The sequence below is a fragment of the Myotis nattereri genome (genome assembly GCF_964212035.1).
Source record: "Myotis nattereri genome assembly, chromosome: 6".
Classification (NCBI taxonomy): Eukaryota; Metazoa; Chordata; class Mammalia; order Chiroptera; family Vespertilionidae; genus Myotis; species Myotis nattereri.
In genome coordinates this window covers 22,594,924-22,613,845 of record NC_138081.1, presented here as the reverse complement: position 1 = coordinate 22,613,845, position 18,922 = coordinate 22,594,924, and the positions used below count along the sequence as shown (strand labels likewise).

Below are 18,922 nucleotides of genomic sequence, written 5' to 3'. Positions count from 1 at the left end.
CCAAGGCTTTGAGAGCCGGAAGTGAGTCACACAGGCGGTTAAATGCAAGAGTAAGGCTTTAAATACTCAACAAGCCACAACCCCTCCTTTTTGACATTTCTCTTTCAAGTAAATGTCCTCCTCTAATTGGCTGTGGTGTCCTATAGATGCCAGCCCTATAGTGGTTCTCAAACATTAGCAGCTCAAGGAGCTTAAGAGATGCTTTCTTTAGCTCTAGCTGTGTCTCTATGGACACACCAAGAATTGGGAAAGGCATATTTATGTATTTTGCCTTCTGCCATTGTATGCTTGATTTCTAGCTTTTGTTAAGACTCCAGTTGTCTGAGGAGTGGGTTTCCCCTCCCATGTCTTTTTAACTGATCTTATAAATTGGAATAATAGCTTTAATCATATTCTTTCTTTGCATAGAAAACTGTGGAGGCCTCTACTGTCCAATGGATTAAATAGAGAACCCTTAGGATAGGCTTTATCTTCAGCCATAAAACCACCGTCAACTTGGCCTACCCTAGTAGAGTCCCTAACTGTACATACATGCGTCTGGTCTTCCAGAAAGTCACCCACATCTCATTCCTTCTCTCACAGCCACTGGATAATGGAATGTGAAAGTGTTACAAAGACTTGGAGTAAACTTGTGAAGTTTTTAGAATTGAATTGTAAATCCCTTCTTGTTTATATTGGCCTCTTGGGATTTAGCTTTCAAATTGAATTTCAAGCACTCTCTTGCCCATGAGGCCTTTCTTGATATTTTGAACACTGACCTCACTTGAACAACCCACTGCTTAATTGTCACCTCTGGATGGGAGGTGATACAACTGAGGCTCTTTTGGCACCTATTTTCCCATCTTTGAGGCCTTTTTGAGGGCAGGGTCTATGCGCAACTTATTTTTGTGCCCCTGTGACATGTTAATCTTGGCACTCAATGATATTTGAAGTAAAAGGAAGGCATTGAATTAGTGTGTCCATAATATACAGAGCATTTCGGTAGAGTTGCTAATTAAACTAAATGCATCTAAATGTAAGGAGACTGGGCTCAGGCCTTGACATTTCCATTAATTAAGCATGAAACCTTGGTTGCCGAACCTTAGTTTCCTCAAAAGCTAAATGCCAGTCCTACTAACAGCTCCATCTATCTCATCAGGATAGTGTGAGATCAAATGGGATAACACACGTGAAAATGCTCTGTGAACTCTAAGTACTGTACTCACATACAGCATTAGTATGAGGTCCAGGGCACTCTAAAGATACAGCTTTAGACTTCTATCAGTAGAAAAGTAGAAGTTAAAAAAAAGGACATAGGGTACTATTTGTTGGTTATGAAGGCCATCCACCTGCCAAACTATTTCTCGATTTGCCTCTGCGTGAAGACAAATTAGTTTGCCTCTTGAGTACAATTGTCCTGACAACTTTGAGATTATACCTTTAGCTCTATAAAAGAATTGTTAGAAGTTTCATGAAAAAAATTAGGTTGGCATTAAAACTCTTTAATTGTGGTACGATGCACAGGGCTGACCATGTATCGAATAATAAAAGACAATTTTAGAATTGAAGAGGTGGCTGAGGACACAGACCCACATCACAGGGGCTAAGGAATGCTTTTCATACAGGAGGTGAGACCCTTTTCATCGGCGTGGCGCTGCCGGTGGACTGCTTGGATTTGCATGTGGAAGTCCACATCCAGGATTCCTTGGCTCGGGTTCATGCGGAGACTGCCCAGGGCCTGGAGGTGGTGCTGCCCCCGCTGCCGGCTGGCCTCCACAGAATCTCAGTCTCCATCAACGGGGTCAGCATTCGTGCACAAGGGTGAGGTCAACACTTGCCGTTAATTTTAGGTCTGTTTGATGGTCTAGTGATTTAGTTGAGGAATTCTAGTTTTGAGTTAGGACTTTAATTTTTATTCTTCTGAAGTTGGGAAATAAACACATGAGAATCATAAAATTTGAAAAAATCTTAGAAACCCTACAGGAGAGTTCACTCTCAAGACCAATTCAGGGGAAACTTTTGGCTTACTAGTTTGGGAGCAGAGAACTTTCTAGAACTAAGATATCATGGCTCTTAGGAGGGGTGGGCATCTATATAGGAAGGAAGAAGATCCTCTGCTTTAATAAGGATGTGTATTTAACTAAGACCTTTAACAAGATTATGTCTTGGGCTTTGAATACATGGCTTATAATTATTACACAAACCATATTCATATCCACTGTGCCCTGAAGTCCCTCTGCCCAGTATTTCTCCAGAAGTTCTGTCTCCTCATTCCAGGAAGTTAGCTAAACTGCATGGGACTGATGTCACCACATGATACTGGCCCAGGAAAATGTCCCACCAAACATCTTTTCCCTACCATTTCTTTACTTCACTGTTAGGCAATGTATTCACACTTGCTCTCCATCACCGCTCTCTTCTCTTCCAAATACATACACTGCTTCTGTCCTGCTCCTTCCTTTCTAAGTCCTTTTCTAAGCCTCTCAGTTATTTCATAGCAGTCTCCCATTTTCTTCTATAGGGTGGATCTTCACATCCAGTACATCACAGAAGTTTTCAGCATCGAGCCTTGCTGTGGGTCCCTCCTGGGTGAGTGGCTGTGACATGACTGGTACCATTTATCCAGAGTGTATAATTCACTGGATACTCAGATTTCATTCCTGAATTCATTAACCAGTGAGATTAGAAATGAGCAACAGGGAGAGGAGTTTTCCCTGTGCTCCAGGAACTGGGTGGTATACTATGAAGGCTGTGAAAACTCGGGCATCCTTATCTCAGCAAGCTCAGGAAATTGAAGAGTTTTTAGGAAAAGGAGATGTGCCTGGCTTTCTTTTCCTAATAGAAAGAGGATAAAACATCTAATGGGTAGCACGTCTTGATTGGATATTAGACAAATAAGGCAATAGCTTCCTGCATTCATCCTTTAGATCCTGCACATATAAGAAGAAGAGGCATGAGGTTTGGTGTCTTCACTTTTATCTAGGGATGCAAATGAAAGACCCAGAAGTAGCCAGAAACACAAATCCCAACATGGGAGATATGAGAACAAGGCAAACAGAGAAACCTAGCAAATTATTTTCCCCCCAAAATGGAGAGCTATATGTGTGCATGTAAATAATCATTGCAATAGTGTATGAAATAGCACATTATCCTTTTTGAGTATAGTAAAATCCTTTTAAAAGCTACTGGGCTACTAGTATACTACAGATTTGGTAATGATATGGGGTGTATTGCTCCAACTCCTATCCTGAAGATGGTTTGATTGTCCCTCAGCTGGAGTGCAAGATGAAGTCTATAAATATAGCAGTAAATTCACAAGAATGTTCAGTGGCTCCTGATATGTCACACACACACACAACCCTATAATATATGGAATACTAAAATATTATATAGGATAATATAGATGGTAAATAGAAGACTTCAAGAGATTTGATGTTTCATTATTGTGTAAGTTGAATATATAGAATTCAACTTACACAATAATGCATATACTTCACAAAACAACATATAGAATAATATGAAATAATGTCAGATAGTATGGCAGATGATAAACTAAGGAATTTGGTTTTTCATTAATATATCAATTGTATCTAGGTTTATATAAAATATACATACACTCTCTCTACATAACATGATAATATAGACTAACATGCCAGATAATATAGCAGATGACAAGAACACTTTAAGAACTTTGATTTTTTTAGTAGTGTATAAGTTGATAGAAGTGGTGGTTCCTAGGATGGTATCAATATACTTGAAAATGCTGTCTTAAATATTAAAATGTTCTTCCTTTATAACAGTTTATATTGTTTTACTGTGTGTGAATTTCAGCCCATCTGATTCCTGCAAAAATGAATTTAACATTGATGAATTCACAAATTTAACATTGATGGGGTGAGGTGGTATCATTGAGGTATCCCGAACACCCCACCCTCCAGTTAATCGCTCTGGGGCTTACATGGGTGTTGTGAGTTCCTGGTTCTGAATATCAGCCTTAATATTTTGTTTTTGGTATTCACACTTTAGGTGGAACCATCCTCAGCATCGCAGGAGCAGGGTTCAGCAGGGACCCAGCTTTAATTTGGGTGCTTGTGGGCAATCGGTCCTGTGACATTGTGAACTTAACAGAGACAAACGTCTGGTGTGAGACGCCCACTCTCCTGCCACCTGAGGCACACGACCTCACTGTCCCAGCCCCTGTGGAGGTCTGGGCTGGCAACAGGTCCTTCTCCCAGGCACCTGGACCACACCTGGTGGGGAAGGGCTTCACCTTCACGTACGAGGTGGCAACAACGCCAGTGGTCACTGCCGTGCGAGGAGAATTCACAAATAGCAGCCTGAGCCTCTATGTGGAAGGAAATAACCTCTCCAACTCAGTGATGCTTCTGGGGGACTTGAACTTTGACCTAGAGACACAGTCTTTCGGAAACAACGTGAGCCTGTCCGGGTGCTCCTTTCCTCTCCACGGTTTGGAGGCCGGTGTCTATCCCCTTCGAGTACGTCACAAGCAGATGGGCTTTGCTAACATGTCTGCAGTGCCCCAGCAATTTGTGGTGACACCGCAGATAATGGCCATCTCGCCAGCCAAGGGTTCTGCTTGTGGTGGGACGGTACTCACGGTGAGCGGGTTGGCTCTCAACTCCAGGAGGAAGTCGGTTCAGGTGGATCTTTTGGGTCCCGTTACTTGTGCGACTTTGAGCTTGGGGGACCAGACAATCCTGTGCCAGGTTGACCTGCTGGGCGACTCCTTGCCTGGTGCTTCCTTCACCCTGAACGTCTCAGTCCTGGTCAATGGGCTCCCCAGCGAGTGCCAGGGTAATTGCACTCTTTCCTTGAGCGAAGAGACAACTCCTGTCGTGGATGCCTTGACCACTAACATCAGTGGGTCTCTGACTTCAGTGCTAATTAGAGGTCAGAGGTTAGGCACCACAGCCGATGAGCCAGTGGTGTATTTGGATGATCATCTTCCTTGTACTGTAACCTTCTTTAATGCAAGCCACATCACATGCTGGATAAGTGACTTGAGCCCGGGACTCCACTACCTATCAGTTGTTCATTCAAGAAATGGGTATGCTTGTTCTGGTAACGTTTCTAGACACTTCTCCATTTTGCCTCAGGTGTTGGATTATTTCCCCAAGAATTTCAGCACACATGGCGGGGGCCTTTTGACCTTAGAGGGCACCGCCCTAAGAGGGCAGAACAGCACGTTGGTCTACATTGGGCAGCGGGCCTGCCTGACGGTGACCATCAGCGCGGAGCTCATCCAGTGCACTGTTCCTGCAGGGAATGGCTCTGCTGTCCTGGACATAGAGGTGGATGGATGTTCATACCAGATGGGAGTCATTGATTATAGCAGCACCTTCACCCCGGAATTGCTGTCTGTTTCTCACACTGGTGACGTCTTAACCTTTGTGGTGGCCCGGATCTCAGGAGCTGAGAACGTTGACATTTTTATCGGGGTATCACCCTGTGTGGGTGTCTCTGGCAACTGCACGGTTCTCCAATGCGTGGTCCCAGTCCTTGCTGCCGGGGAGTACCAAGTCAGAGGTTATGACCACATAAGAGGGTGGGCCTCATCCGTCCTGGTGTTCACATCGAGAGTTACTGTCACGGCAGTGACCGAGAGCTTTGGTAAGCCAGGCAAATCAGACAGAATGCTTTCTTTATGTAAGTGGGTTAATCGCTGCTCTAAAAGGTAGGAGACATCTATCTGAATGACAGGAGAGAGAAGCCTGCTTGGCCTCTTACAGTCCCAGTTTCCTCCGAAAGCTGCATGTGTGAGATTATATTTTTCATCCAAAAAATTGTGCCTATTCTCTAAGTGTGTGATTGTATTTTAATTGGATGATTTTACACAATTGAATTTGTGTGTTAAATTAAATAAGACCATTTATAAGAGCTCATAATTTGATCTTTTAAGTAGAACATAAATGCCTATGTGTCAATTTGAATTATTTTAAACTTATTAAATGTGATTAATTTTTAGCATTTTATATATTTTACAGATGAATTAATACTCCACTAATATTAGGCCAACTGCCTACTATGATCACATTGGTTGAACTTTTTTCTCCTTTTAGATGAACTGAAGTTTGCCTTGCCTTTTCTTCTAAGGATGGTTTTGACTTCTGTTCACGTAAAGCCTTAATGCACTTGGGATAGCTCCAATTTGATTGGGCTGCAGAAAGTATAGAGGAGATTGTGGGAGCTGGAACTTTGACTGATGCCGTTCTAGCCAAGCCTTTTCTTAGAACCAATTTGTCCGGCTTCAGCTGGGTGGGATGCTATGGGGATTGGGATTTTGATCCCTAGTATGTCAGTAACTTAGCTGGGCAACCTTCTAAGCTTCAGCTTCCTTATTTGAAAAAGGGATTTGGGTTGGATGCTCCCTGGTTCCCCTTTCTTCTCTCTAAGATTCCATGATTTTTATAGCGAGAAAGCAGAGGTATGAAAGGCATGATAAGCAAAGTGTTGTTCTTGAGTTTACCAGGTGGCTGTGTAAGTACCACCTAGGCTTGCTATGAAGGCAGTAGAAACTCGAACTCTTTCTCAGCATGGACTAGACATTGCACGTGTCTGAGTGTCCTGGTGACATTTACCTTTATTGCTTCTCAAACTGAAGCAAAACGTGTCTGTTGACAATTGTCAAACTTTTACCCATTAGAGACAGGCACTGTCATACAGTGCTGTAGAAGTGTAAACTCATGCAACATTATTTTGGAGAAAAATATGGGAATATCCATTAAAACTAAAAATTTACGTTTCTTCTGACATAGAAATTCCACTTCTAAGAATTTGCAATAATTTTATTTAAATAAGTGTACTGTTCATTGCAGCACGTGAATTATAGCAAGAAAGGATAAATAATGGAAGTATCAATCAATAGGAAGATTGCTGAATAAATTATGGCATAATCATATGATGAAATTCTAAATAGCTATTAAAGTGATGAGTTAAGTCCTATATATAGACTTGGAAAAATGTCTATGCTATTCCTTTATAAAACAGGTTATATAAAAATATGTATAGAAAGATCCTTTGAATAAAAAATATGTATGCTTAGAAAATTCTAGAAGGATTCACAAGAATATACATAGCTACTTCTAGTGAGTGAGATAGGTGATTAGGGAAACTTTTACTTTATTTTTTATACTTTTTTGTATAAAAACTTAAAGAACTATAAAGAAGCATTACTGCCCTAGCCAGTTTGGCTCAGTGGATAGAGCATCGACTTATGGATGGAAGGTCCCGGGTTCGATTCTGGTCAAGGGCACATATCTCCGTTGCAGTCTCAATCCCCGGCCCTGGTCGGGGTGCATGCGGGAGGAAACCAATGGATGTGTCTCTCTCACATCAATGTTTCTCTCTATCTCTCCCCTTCCTTTCCACTCCTAAAAATCAATGGAAAAATATCCTAGGGTGAAGATTAACAACAACAACAAAAGAAGCATTACTTTTCTATATGAAATTTATTACATTTTTATAGGTTGTTGACTATGATTGGGGTCAGACAGACAAGGACTCTGGCTTAGTGAATATAAGCTGAGGGAGGCTGTCAGGGGCCCGAAGCCAGCTGTGTGGGTTCTGGGGGTGTAAAAAGAGTGAGGGGCAGCAAGGAAGTGTGAATTTGAATTGCGAGTTAAGTAAAGAAAGAGATCTGCCTCTGTGATCGTGCATTTGTGCTTGTGTTTTGAAGGCTGCCTGGGTGGACGGCTTGTGCATGTGTTTGGAGCAGGATTTTCTCCAGGGAACATCTCAGCTGCCGTGTGTGGTGCTCCCTGCCAAATCCTGGCTAACGCTACAGTGTCTGCCTTCAGCTGCTTGGTTCTTCCCCTGGATGGTCAGTAAAATGCCGTATGTTTTTAAGAGAGTATATATGAGAATGATATTCTTTGGTTAGCCCCATTTTTGTGATTAACGCTGTGTGCACCTCTAATTTTTCTGTATTCCTGGAAAAAGAATTTCTCTACTTCCCATCTAAAACGGTAGCTACAATCAAGGACCTTGTATTAAAATGGTTCATAGTAAGTTTTGTCATATTAATAGCAACAAAAATTGATCACCTATGTTCTTGATTGCAGTCATATGATGATGGAGAAAGTAATTTGGAGTTCTAGATATTGGTTTCAATGACAGCCTTAAGTATCATGGAGAAAACAATCTCTTGGTCTCTGTCTGGGGTGGGGCTGTTAAAAACATCTGGTTATTCCAGGTACTAGAGAAGGGATCAGGTCATCAAGCTATTTCTCGCATATTTGCCTAATGGCTGAGTTCTTGAATTCTTATTATAGGCAAAAGAGCCAACATTAACATCATCCTCTTATGCTGCAATGTTCAGGCAATTACTTGGGCCCTTACTCAGTAAAACATCATGATCTCTCACTGCTTTAAGCTTCTTAGGAAGGTGCAAAGCTTTGATAGTCCCATGATAGGGCTTTACAACACAGGGTATTTACCCACTGAGCTTTACAAAAAAAAAAAAAGACAAAGGGAAGAAATTGTCATTGTCACTACAGGAACAGCTTAGCCAGGTGGTTATCTTATTTGAGTAATCATAGCTATTGTACCTATGAACTGAAAAGCCATTTTTACACCTGCTCTCTGTATAGTGCTATAAGTTACATTCCTAGCATGTGTCTGTACCTTGAATGCCATGCAGGTTTTACAAAGCATTGTTTCATCTGAGCTTGAGAAAAAATTCTAAGATGGATAATATTGTGATGCCGGTTTGCATTGGGTTGTCTTACACAAGAAGGAGGAAGAGGAGCAGGAAAAAAGAAAAGAAGAAACCATTCTTACTTAAAATGTTAGAAATTGAGTTTCTATATCATCATATAGTATATAAGCAGAACGTTGTGGAGGAGACCTATGCTACTTAAAATTCTACAGTAGGAAGCCAAATAAATTTAATTCCACAGTGGGAAACTTAAGATACAGTAAAAGATTTAAGTTTAAGATGTTTTCTGTATCATTTTTTTCACTTTACCTTCTATGCATAGAATAGTGCTGGCACAATGCATGTGCACAATCAATGCTTGATAAAGGAATAAATGAAGGAATTAAGAAACCATGGGAACAGAAAATCAAGACTCCACATTTTTAGGTTTTAATATTTAATAAAAATGCTAACTTTTTAAAAAAGGCTTTCATATATACACTGCTTAAATTAATTAACTTTTTAAAGCCCTGTGGCATTATTTAAAGACATTTGATTTCAACTAGAAGTCCAAGATAAAAACCACCGAGGTTCCAGTGCCAGGTAAATTGTGGTATTGAAAGTGTGACAACTCCTACAGGAGAAATAATAGAAATTATTTTTATTTTAAAAGATTTAATGAAGTTAGAAAAGGACTTAACATTCTGCATTTTTAAAAGAGGAAAACGAGTTGGAAGCTGTAACTCTTATCATTGTCACTAGGTGTCACCAAACACTCATTGATTGTGCAAGAGCTGCTAATTTACTCTAGGGAAATGGACTTACTTTCTTCTTTCATGAAAAGAAAAATAAAAGGTAGAAAAACCCCACTCTTAATGACAGTATCCAAAGATGGAGAGGAACTGATAAAAACCAACTCCATTGCTTCTTTACTTGAGATCCAGTGTGGTATTTGGGGATTCTATCAACTCCCTGAAACTGGTGAAAACATTTTGAGTATATGATTGTGAATATTTTTTCCTATGCAAATAGGTCTATAATGGACATGAAATAGTCAAAGGGAGTGTCTCTCACAAATTATTAGAAGGTACTAATAATTTCTCTACTTGCAGATAAGATTGCGTGTAATCATTTTATATTTTTATATAAATTTATGTTATATTTAAAAATTTTGTAGAGGACTGTTTCACAAGCAGCTATGATGTGCACTGACCACTAGGGGGCAGATGCTCCAACCGGTAGGTTAGCTTGCTGCTGGGGTTCAGACCATTGGGACTGGGTGAGATGGGGCAGGACATGCCCTGGAGCCCTCCCGCAGCCCCTTCCGCAGTCCCTCCTCAGCCACCAGCCTGATGGCCCCAATCTCAGCCAGGTGGAGGGACCCCACCCGTGCATGAATTTGTGCACTGGGCCTCTAGATGAGAATAATAACATTGCTATTGTTTTTGCTGGAGCAGTAACAGCAGCATCACCTGGGAATTTGTTAGAAATGCAAATTCATGAAACCCACTGGATTTGAAACATTCCAACAAGTAGCTATTTTGGTATTTCACTTCTGAGCTCCCTCTGAATTCTGACATTCTTTCCTAATTTGAAGCTCCAAACTAGGTAACTCCTCTGTGTAAGCAAGTTCTGACAATATTGGGTAGCATCATAAGATGCCTACATATAATCTGGTCTCATATTTGTTTTAAAAATTACACTGCTGCTTTGCTGGTTTATAATCTCTCTGTTACTATTATTCCAAGGTGTGTGTGTTTTTTTTCTTTCTTTGTAACATAACTGTGCACAGCTGGAATTTCCTCATCTTATATTTATATAATTTCTTTTTTTTTTCCTGTGGTTTACTGCCTTACTATTTTCATTTAGTCTTTTTGTTTATTTCTCTTAACTTCTCTAATTTGCTAAGGTCACTTTGAATTCTGACCCTTGCTTTGAGTTCTGTTTCTTAGTTTGACTTTGCATAATGAAGAAAGCAATGTTTCAGATTCTGGGATGCAGATGATGGCTTAGAACCCAAACTTTCCTAATTATTGTTTTGCTTATTCTGATACCACAGCACAAATGTGTTTTCTTTTCATCAGTAGAGCAGGGGGTTTAAAGGTGCCTCTCTAAAAAGGTGTTTTTGTTTTTGTTGTTGCTACTTTTGGTATTCTCTCTCTTTGCCTTTCTCCCAAACTGTGCTTCTAACATAAAAAGAATTTTATTTTGTTCTTGTGATGGGCTTCTAAAACATCTTGTCAGGTGAAACTGGTACTTTGTATTTATAAAATCAGCAAGATGTTTGATCTTTTGCTTTTTTGCTCTTGTACCTTGAATTATACTACATGATGTTTTCATGGAAACTTTAACTTTTCCATGAGGCAGGAAAAGCTAAAGTTATTAAGGTTACACCACTATTTAGTGGCCCGAACCTTGAGTAAAATCCATAGATTCTGATCCCAGCCCTGGGTAACTTTTCATCATCCACGTTGTTAATTTGCATCCACCTAATCACCCATAATGAGTTCATTATTTTATAGGTGTTGAACCTGTTTTTATTTGCCCTAGGGCTTACTAACTGGAAGTTCTCATGTTTCCTCTACCCATAGGAGTCTTACTAGTACTTGCCAGCCATTTCAATGGCTGTGATTCATTCAGGACACATTCACAGACAATCTGCTATGTGGCGGATGCTTTGGAATATAACAACAACAATAATAATATGTGCATGTGATTGCATAAGTGCAAACCCTCTCACATGGACTTATCTCATTTGTCCCTGTTTCATGCAGCAGTGTGATGGAGACAGGTCTTAGGTTCAAGCCCACAGTTCCTGATAATATTTGTCGTGTACCTGCATGGACAGACTATCTGTAGAGGTAGAAGGCTAGAGAAAAATTTTCTTATTTCTTCTTTATTTCATTCAGGTTTTTAGATAGAGCTGCTCCAAAACCATCTTGTGTAGAGCTTAATCTTCCTGTTTAAGGTTATTGCCAATCTGCCTTGTTGATGCTATAAACATTGTGTCTTATGACCTGAAAAGAAATAGCCTAGGGGTCAAAGGGCTTCAAATAATTGCTTTTCTTCTCTACAAAAGGTTAATAATCATAATTATAGGAAAATCAAGGACTTCTTTTAATCAAGAGATCCCATAAAGAGAATGAAAACTTTAGCCACAAACCTGGAGAAGGTATCAGTAGCTATATAACCTCCATAGGTTTAGTACTCAGAATATATAAAGAACACAAAATAATAAGAAAAGAAACATTCCAATAGAGAAAAGGACAAATGACAGAAATAGGAGTTTCGTAGAAGAGAAAACACGTTATTACTAAACTTATAAAAGTTGTTTGATAAAAAAATTGATAAAAATGCAATTTAAGGCTGCAATGAGGTGCCATTATACACTCACTGGACTGGCCAAAATTAAGAGTCTGATAATCCCAAGTGCTGACAATTATGTGGAGTAGCAGGAACTCAAAATTATTGCTAGTAGGAATGTAACATGACACAACCACTTTGAAAACAATGTGGCTCTATCTTGTAAAGTTGAACTTGCACCTACCGTATAAACAAGCACTTTGAAGGCATATACCCCAGAAAAAACTTTGTACATGTTTGTAGAAGCAAAGACTAGGAAATATCCAAAAGTCTATTAGTAAGAGAAATGAAAACCATATTATATATTCACACAGTATAGTATTGAACAGCAGTGAAAATGTAATTGACAAGGTCAATGGGGGGAAAAGGAGACATATGTAATACTTATAAAGAATTTTAAAAAAGAAAAGAAAGTATGGACAACATTTACATGTGATAATATAAATAAACCTGGAAGTATAATACTGAGTGAAAAAATCAGGTCCAAGAATACTATGTCACATATTCTATTTTATAAAATTCAAAAACAGGTATAACCCAATAATCTTTTGTTTGCGAATAGAAAGCCACGTGAGAAAACTGTTTTAAAAACGCAAGTGGTTGTTTCTGAGAATGAAGAGGAAGAGGGTTTACTTGGTGAGGAGCATCCAGATTTGAGTGTATCACAACTCTTTTAGATTTTGTGTTGGCTGGCAGATTCATATGAATTTTTCTTACGTTGTTTCATATTTTATAAAAAGTTTTACTTATATTATTCTGTGGGTATTATGTACACATAATACATTTTTAAAGAAGTAAACTGATTATTTTCCTCTTCCTTAACGGATAACACATGAACTTCATTTACATAACAATGTGAGGCCTCCAGTTCTTTCCGTGGTTATTACCTAACCTAACGGTGACCATTTCCTGCAGTGTCCCTGGCTTCCCTGTGTGACCTGAAGCATGAGCAGGAGAGCTGTGAAGCTGCCAGTCACACCTACGTGCAGTGTGATTTGACTGTCACTGTGGGGACAGAGAGACTGTCTGAATCATGGCCTTACCTCTACATTTGCGAAGAAAGTTCCGATTGCCACTGGACAGAATCAGCCTTTCCATTGTTCTCAGGCCTCTTCATCAGGTAACCCTGTGCTCTCCCTCCCTGACCTTCCCCACGAATGCATGGCCAATGGACTGATGAGGCGTCAGAGACTGCAGGCTGGGTGGAGGTGGCTCTGGGGCCCCAGCACTCTTGTTAGAGGAACTGTTCCATTGTGGATTCCAGTCTGCATATCAAAGCATCGCTTGTCTTTTCAAGTGTTCAGGAGAACATCTGAAAAATCTGCCCAGTAAACAGCCTGCTTTGTTCTTGCTCAGATTTTAATATTTATCTTCCGATCCAAAGCAACATCTGGTGAATGCCAATGGGGAAAGAGATTAGACATTATGAAAAACAGAAGGCTCTTTTCCCCTTTCCTTTTTCTTTTCTTTCCAAACAGATTCACAAGTATGACAAAAAGTCATGGAGAAATCCAGCAGATTGCACAATATTTACTCAAAAGCAGGGAGGATGCACAGGCAGGATGATTGTAGATCTAGGATTTCGAAGCCATAGCTTATCAGGATTTTTTGAACTTAAGAAACAAATAAACAAATACCACAACTTTCCAGGTAAATCCCCTTTCTTAAAGAAGTTTAATAAAACAGGTGTGACCATGTTGGTAACTCTGTATGGCCTTAATTTCCACAAGCAGTTTCTTTCCTGTGTGGTGGGACTTTTCATTGCTGAGCATGGCCCTGTATCCTTCCTAACTTCTTATCTGGATGGAGTGGTTACATCTGATAGTGTATGAAGGCCTATTTTCCCATTTTAAAAAAGAAAACTATACAAGATCAATTACCCAGCATGAAAGAGGTGACTGGTTCTTTTCATGGCCATCCTACCATTCCATGTCTTGAGACTGTGATTTAGCATGAATTTGCCACCGGAGGTTTGTGTTTAGTCAAGGAATTGGCTGGTTGCTTTTTAGAAGAGCATGAAGAACTCTGTTTAGGTCACATAGGAAATGGGGTCCTAGAGGTTATACTCAGGGGAGACCGGATTTCAGAACTCACTGCTGCTGGACACCAAGATGTACATGTCACTGCCCCTGGCTCCATAGAATTGGCGGACTTGACCTAGATCCCCAGAGCTATTCCTTTGGAGTTATTCTATGTTCTCCCTCCTCACTCTAGGAGGTGGCTGAGGCTACTGAGCTTCAGACCCCATTAAAATTTATGCCCTTATCAATATCATTTTGAAAGTGCTACTCAATGTTCTTGATATCACAGCAGGCAAAAGTGGGTGTGTTTTCTTGAGTTAGAATGAATGTAAGTGTTGTGAGTTAAACAAAGTGTATACTTAGTGTTGAGGGTGAGGGGAACCAGCACTGCTCTTTGCTGCCATGAGAAGGAAAGTTAGAACAATCTACAGAGATCATTTGGACAATATGCACTAATAACCTTAAAATTCTTTGTATTTGGAGACTCAGCAATTTCACTACTAGGATTTTATTTTAAGAAAGCAGTTTGAAGTATGTAATATTTATGAAAACATGTTCTTTGAAGTTTTAAGTATCATAAAAATTTGAAATGAAATAAGTGTTCAATAATAAAGAATGCATTCAAATGATAATATACTAAGAAACCTTTGAAAATCATGTTGTAGAGTATTTAACTAAAGAGGGACATGCTTACAATATATTGGAAAGTGAAAGGCACAAGTCACAAAATAGTGTACTATCTATTCCTAATGGTGTATATAATGCATATATTTATATATGCATGTGATAGGTTGCTGGGCTGACCAGCAGACTTTGAATGACCGATAAATGATTACTTTACTTTGACACACGTTTCTGTGAAAGAGAAGCTAAGGGACTAGTTGGCATTAGGAGCTAAAAAAGCCTTGATTACCTGCCTTATTAGCCTTTTATTGTCATAATAGTTTGAACTAAAATTAACTATTAGATACAATTAGCAGGGTAAGTATTCTTGAGAAAGCATATGTGTCTGTCCTGTCCTTTAAGCAAGGCCATGTCTAAGTAAACACCCAGGGGCTCAGACTTGTTTGGAAAAGTCAAGGCAGGGACTGCCACCTTCGGCAAGTTCCCCTCAGAGGCCTCCACCTTTCGGAGAATCCTTCTTACAGACATTCCAACCAAGTCCCGTGCTTCCCTATAATAGGTGATTAGAAAAAAGACTGGAAGGATATATTCTACAACATTGAGAGTGCCTATTCTTGGGTGGCTGTAGCGCTGGTCATGTTTATTTTAGTCATTGAGTTTTTATGTATTTTTTTTCAGTGAACATGTACTAATTTAAAAACCAGAAAACATACTCTAAATTATACAAGGGACATTAAGAAAGTCATGTGCCAAATAGCTTACCTTGGTTTCTCTTAAGATTATGCCTGTGAAGCCAGAGAACTACTTTCTAGGATCTTAGCAGGGGACCCATTTCCATGAAATGCTTTATCCCCCTGCCAGTCACTACCACTATGGATTTGATGTCAATTGACAAAGGTAGACATGCATATCTGTGGTGAAATATGCCTAGTTCATCCGTCTGTCCATCCATCCATCCATCCACTCGCCCACCCACTTACCAAGTTCCCACTATGTTTTAGGTACTGTGTCAGGAGCTGGTCACTCCATGGTGAAGAAGGCTTCAAAGTCCCTGCCCTTAAGGGTAGAAGAGAAAGCCAGACAATAAACGATACGATCCCATCTTGTGATAAGGACTATAAAGTGATGGAAAATGGTAGGGGCTACTTTATATGATGTGCTCAGAGGATGCTGCTCTGAAGAAGTGCCTTAAGTGCTGGACTAAGGGGAAGAAGGTGTCATTATGCAGAGTCAGGCAGTGGGGGTAGCAAATGCAAAGGACCCATCAAGTTTTGTGAACTGTCAGAGGACAAACAGCAGTAGAGTGGGGAGGAAGGAAAGTGGCTCTACATGAGCTCAGGGAGACCTGTAAGGCCTTGAACGCCATAAAAGGAACTTAGATTCTATTCGAAGAACAGATTAAGTTAATTAAGTATCTTTCCAAAGTCATGGAGACAAGCCTCGGCAGTGCCAGGACCGGAACCCAAGGCTTCTGACTCACAGTGTGCTTAGCACAAGGCCCTGCCGTTAGCAGTTGGCTGGACTGCGTGGGTTCAATGAGATTTCAGAGCCATAGGAAGCAATTTCAGGCTAAGTGAGGAAGATAGAATGATGCAAGTGCTTTTTATTGCCTATCCTAAAGAGTGCATACAGGAAGATAACGGGGTTACTTTTGGATCCGATCGGACCAACTGAAAGAGCAATAGGCTAGTGGTCAGAAAACTTAGAACTTTCTGTGCTATCATTTGGACCAAAAATTTGTATCATGTTCCCTCACAATAAATATATGTGTATATGTGCATGCACATCTATATAATTTATATCCATGTATCTCTATCTATACACATGTTTATACTTATATTTAAATCTCACCAACTGCACTACTTAATTCATAGAATTATTATGACAGAAAACATGGAATAGTAGCTATTAAGAAACTTAGAAATTTTGTAGATGTTAGATTATTTTTAATATCCTGGAGTTTCTGCTAATTTTGATGATGGCTTTTTAATGAAAAAAAATCTCTAGTGAGATAATTAGGAACAAATACAAAAAGAAATATGAACTAAAGCTTGTAAAAAGAAGTCTAAGCTAACAGAAAAGAGTTTTAACTTTTTTGGAGCAAGAAGAACCTGATTAGGGAAGACAGTGCGTTGCTACAGGCAAATGAAAGGAGGGAGAAGTAACTGACAAAGAGCTAGAAAGGCAGAGAAAGCTCATCGGGAGGGTGGAAGCCAAAGACCAAGAAAGTTGTGAAGGAAGTTGGTCACTGCTTTCCTTGAGTTCGTGTCGGTATGCCAGATCATCCCTATACTGAGAACAAAGACCTATGTCATATGATTGGTAATCAATGTGACAGGAGGGCACACAACAGAGAGAGCTGATGGGCAAATATTCTTTTATTTGATTAAAAAGGGAAAAAGGGGAGTTCTGGATAGTTAGACAACTAAGCTTGATTATCCCTGATGGATTTCTAGAATGAATTATTCATCAGATGGTTTGTGAGCCTTCAGAAAGGGAAGTAGCTATCTGGGAATCAACTCACAAGGAATGTGATGGTGTGGTGGACCAACTTCATTTTCTTCTCAAACTGTTCCAAATACCCTCTCTACCCCCAGTAGCAAAGGAGAGGTTCTAGCCATAAAGCCCAAGGACACAAGCAGCCAGTTGGTTTGAAGTTATATGTTTTATTTGAACAGTCCAAGTGAATTTTGCATTCTACTCCATCCTATTTCCATATTCATCCAAATATTACATTACATTTTAATTTAAAAGTTAAATTACCATTTTTTTTCGTTCTGATTCTTAGAGTACAACCGACACTCCAGGAGCAAATGCTGTATTTATCCCATGGTTCTGTCTAACCCTGGATGATGACTCAGCTAAATGTATTTGTAGCTACATTATACGCTCCAGATTCAAAACATATTTGAGCAATGGCTCCACATAATGGAGATGACATGTACCAATAATGAATGTAAATTCACACATTTATACTTTAACAAAAATACTACCAGCACAATTACCAGTATAGCGTCAGTGGCCTTATCTGACATTTAATGTGTGCCAGATTCTGTGCAAGTCATACTGTAGGCGCCATTTTGCTCCATTCCCTCAACACTTTTATAAAATAGGCACACAGTAATTAGGATCTCCCTTTTACAAACCAAAGCTTAGAGGGTCATATCTTCACAGTGTCCTATAGATAGTAACTATATGCTTGGGGATTCAATTCTAGCTGGTCTGCTCCCAAGCTTAGCTTCTGCATGCAGATGCTTTTCAGAAAATCAGGTGGACAAGTACAGCATGGTACATCCTCAGGCAGTTGCCACTCTGAGACTTTGAGTTTACCACCATCTTAATTTAGGCATGGGGCTACCAAATCAACAGGGAGGGCTCAGATAAAGGGAGCCCACAGCCTCAGTGGTCAGCCCAAACCATGTGTGTTCAGTTCTGGGCCCCAAGATGTTAACATACTGACAATCTATGGTAGGTTAGAGGAGAGTGGGCATGGAAATCACGTCTTGGGGGGGATAGGGAGCTGGGAATGTTTTAGCAGAAAGAAAAGATTAAGTAGACATGGTAGTTATCCTGCTCATTATTTTTAGCAAATTGTGGGAGCAACCGTTTTGACATTGATTTGAAAAAAGATGCTCTAGTCTGACATGATTTAGTTTCTCAAGCAGTGACCTCTTGCCCTTTCTACTGCTCTTCCTGGTCTTCCCATGCAATCTGTCTTCATGGCTGACGTTCAATCAGCATCTCAGAACCTTAGAATACTGCTCTAGGAGACAGTACACATAGGTTCTAATCTCAGAGCTGCCATACTTTTATGATTGGCTTTATGCAAATCCCCTGATCATTTTGGGTTATATTTTTTATACTTCTCCTTACTTTACTGGCTGAAATGAGATCATACATGTGAAATTGTTGAAAAGTTTAAAATATCACGCATTAATAATCTTTGAGTTAGTTGTAACAATGCCTAAAGCCAGGATTATTGTTGAATAAATATCACACCTGTTGGGGACAATGCCCTGCAATATCCATGCGCTCAACTCCCTTAGAGTGCATATTTTTAGACTTTCTGCAATGCTGTTTTTCATTTTAAATGCAGTCTGGTTTCTCTCCTTAAAGCAAGAGGACTTTTAAAGCAAGTGGCTGGTAGTATAACTGGCACATATATCGAATCTCCTTAGTCTGGGCTGTTAAGTAAGTTTAATTAATTTACTAAGTTAATGTTCCACTGCTAGCAACAGAGCCTCATTGCCATCAGCTGGGGAGAGGGAATTGAAAGCCT

At 39.8% G+C, this 18,922-nt stretch overlaps 1 protein-coding gene across 1 annotated transcript in view; it reads left to right on the top strand.

Annotated features, from left to right (window-relative positions):
• The window catches only part of PKHD1 (PKHD1 ciliary IPT domain containing fibrocystin/polyductin), a gene marked incomplete at its 5' end in the record, with an annotated part of 392,126 nt that overhangs the window by 54,880 nt on the left and 318,324 nt on the right, over positions 1-18,922 (top strand). The window contains 5 exons of the mRNA XM_081094978.1: positions 1,605-1,800; positions 2,501-2,568; positions 4,006-5,610; positions 7,676-7,819; positions 12,914-13,118. Of these exons, the coding sequence (XP_080951104.1) occupies positions 1,605-1,800; positions 2,501-2,568; positions 4,006-5,610; positions 7,676-7,819; positions 12,914-13,118 (2,218 nt within the window). The remainder of the gene's footprint in view (positions 1-1,604; positions 1,801-2,500; positions 2,569-4,005; positions 5,611-7,675; positions 7,820-12,913; positions 13,119-18,922) is intronic.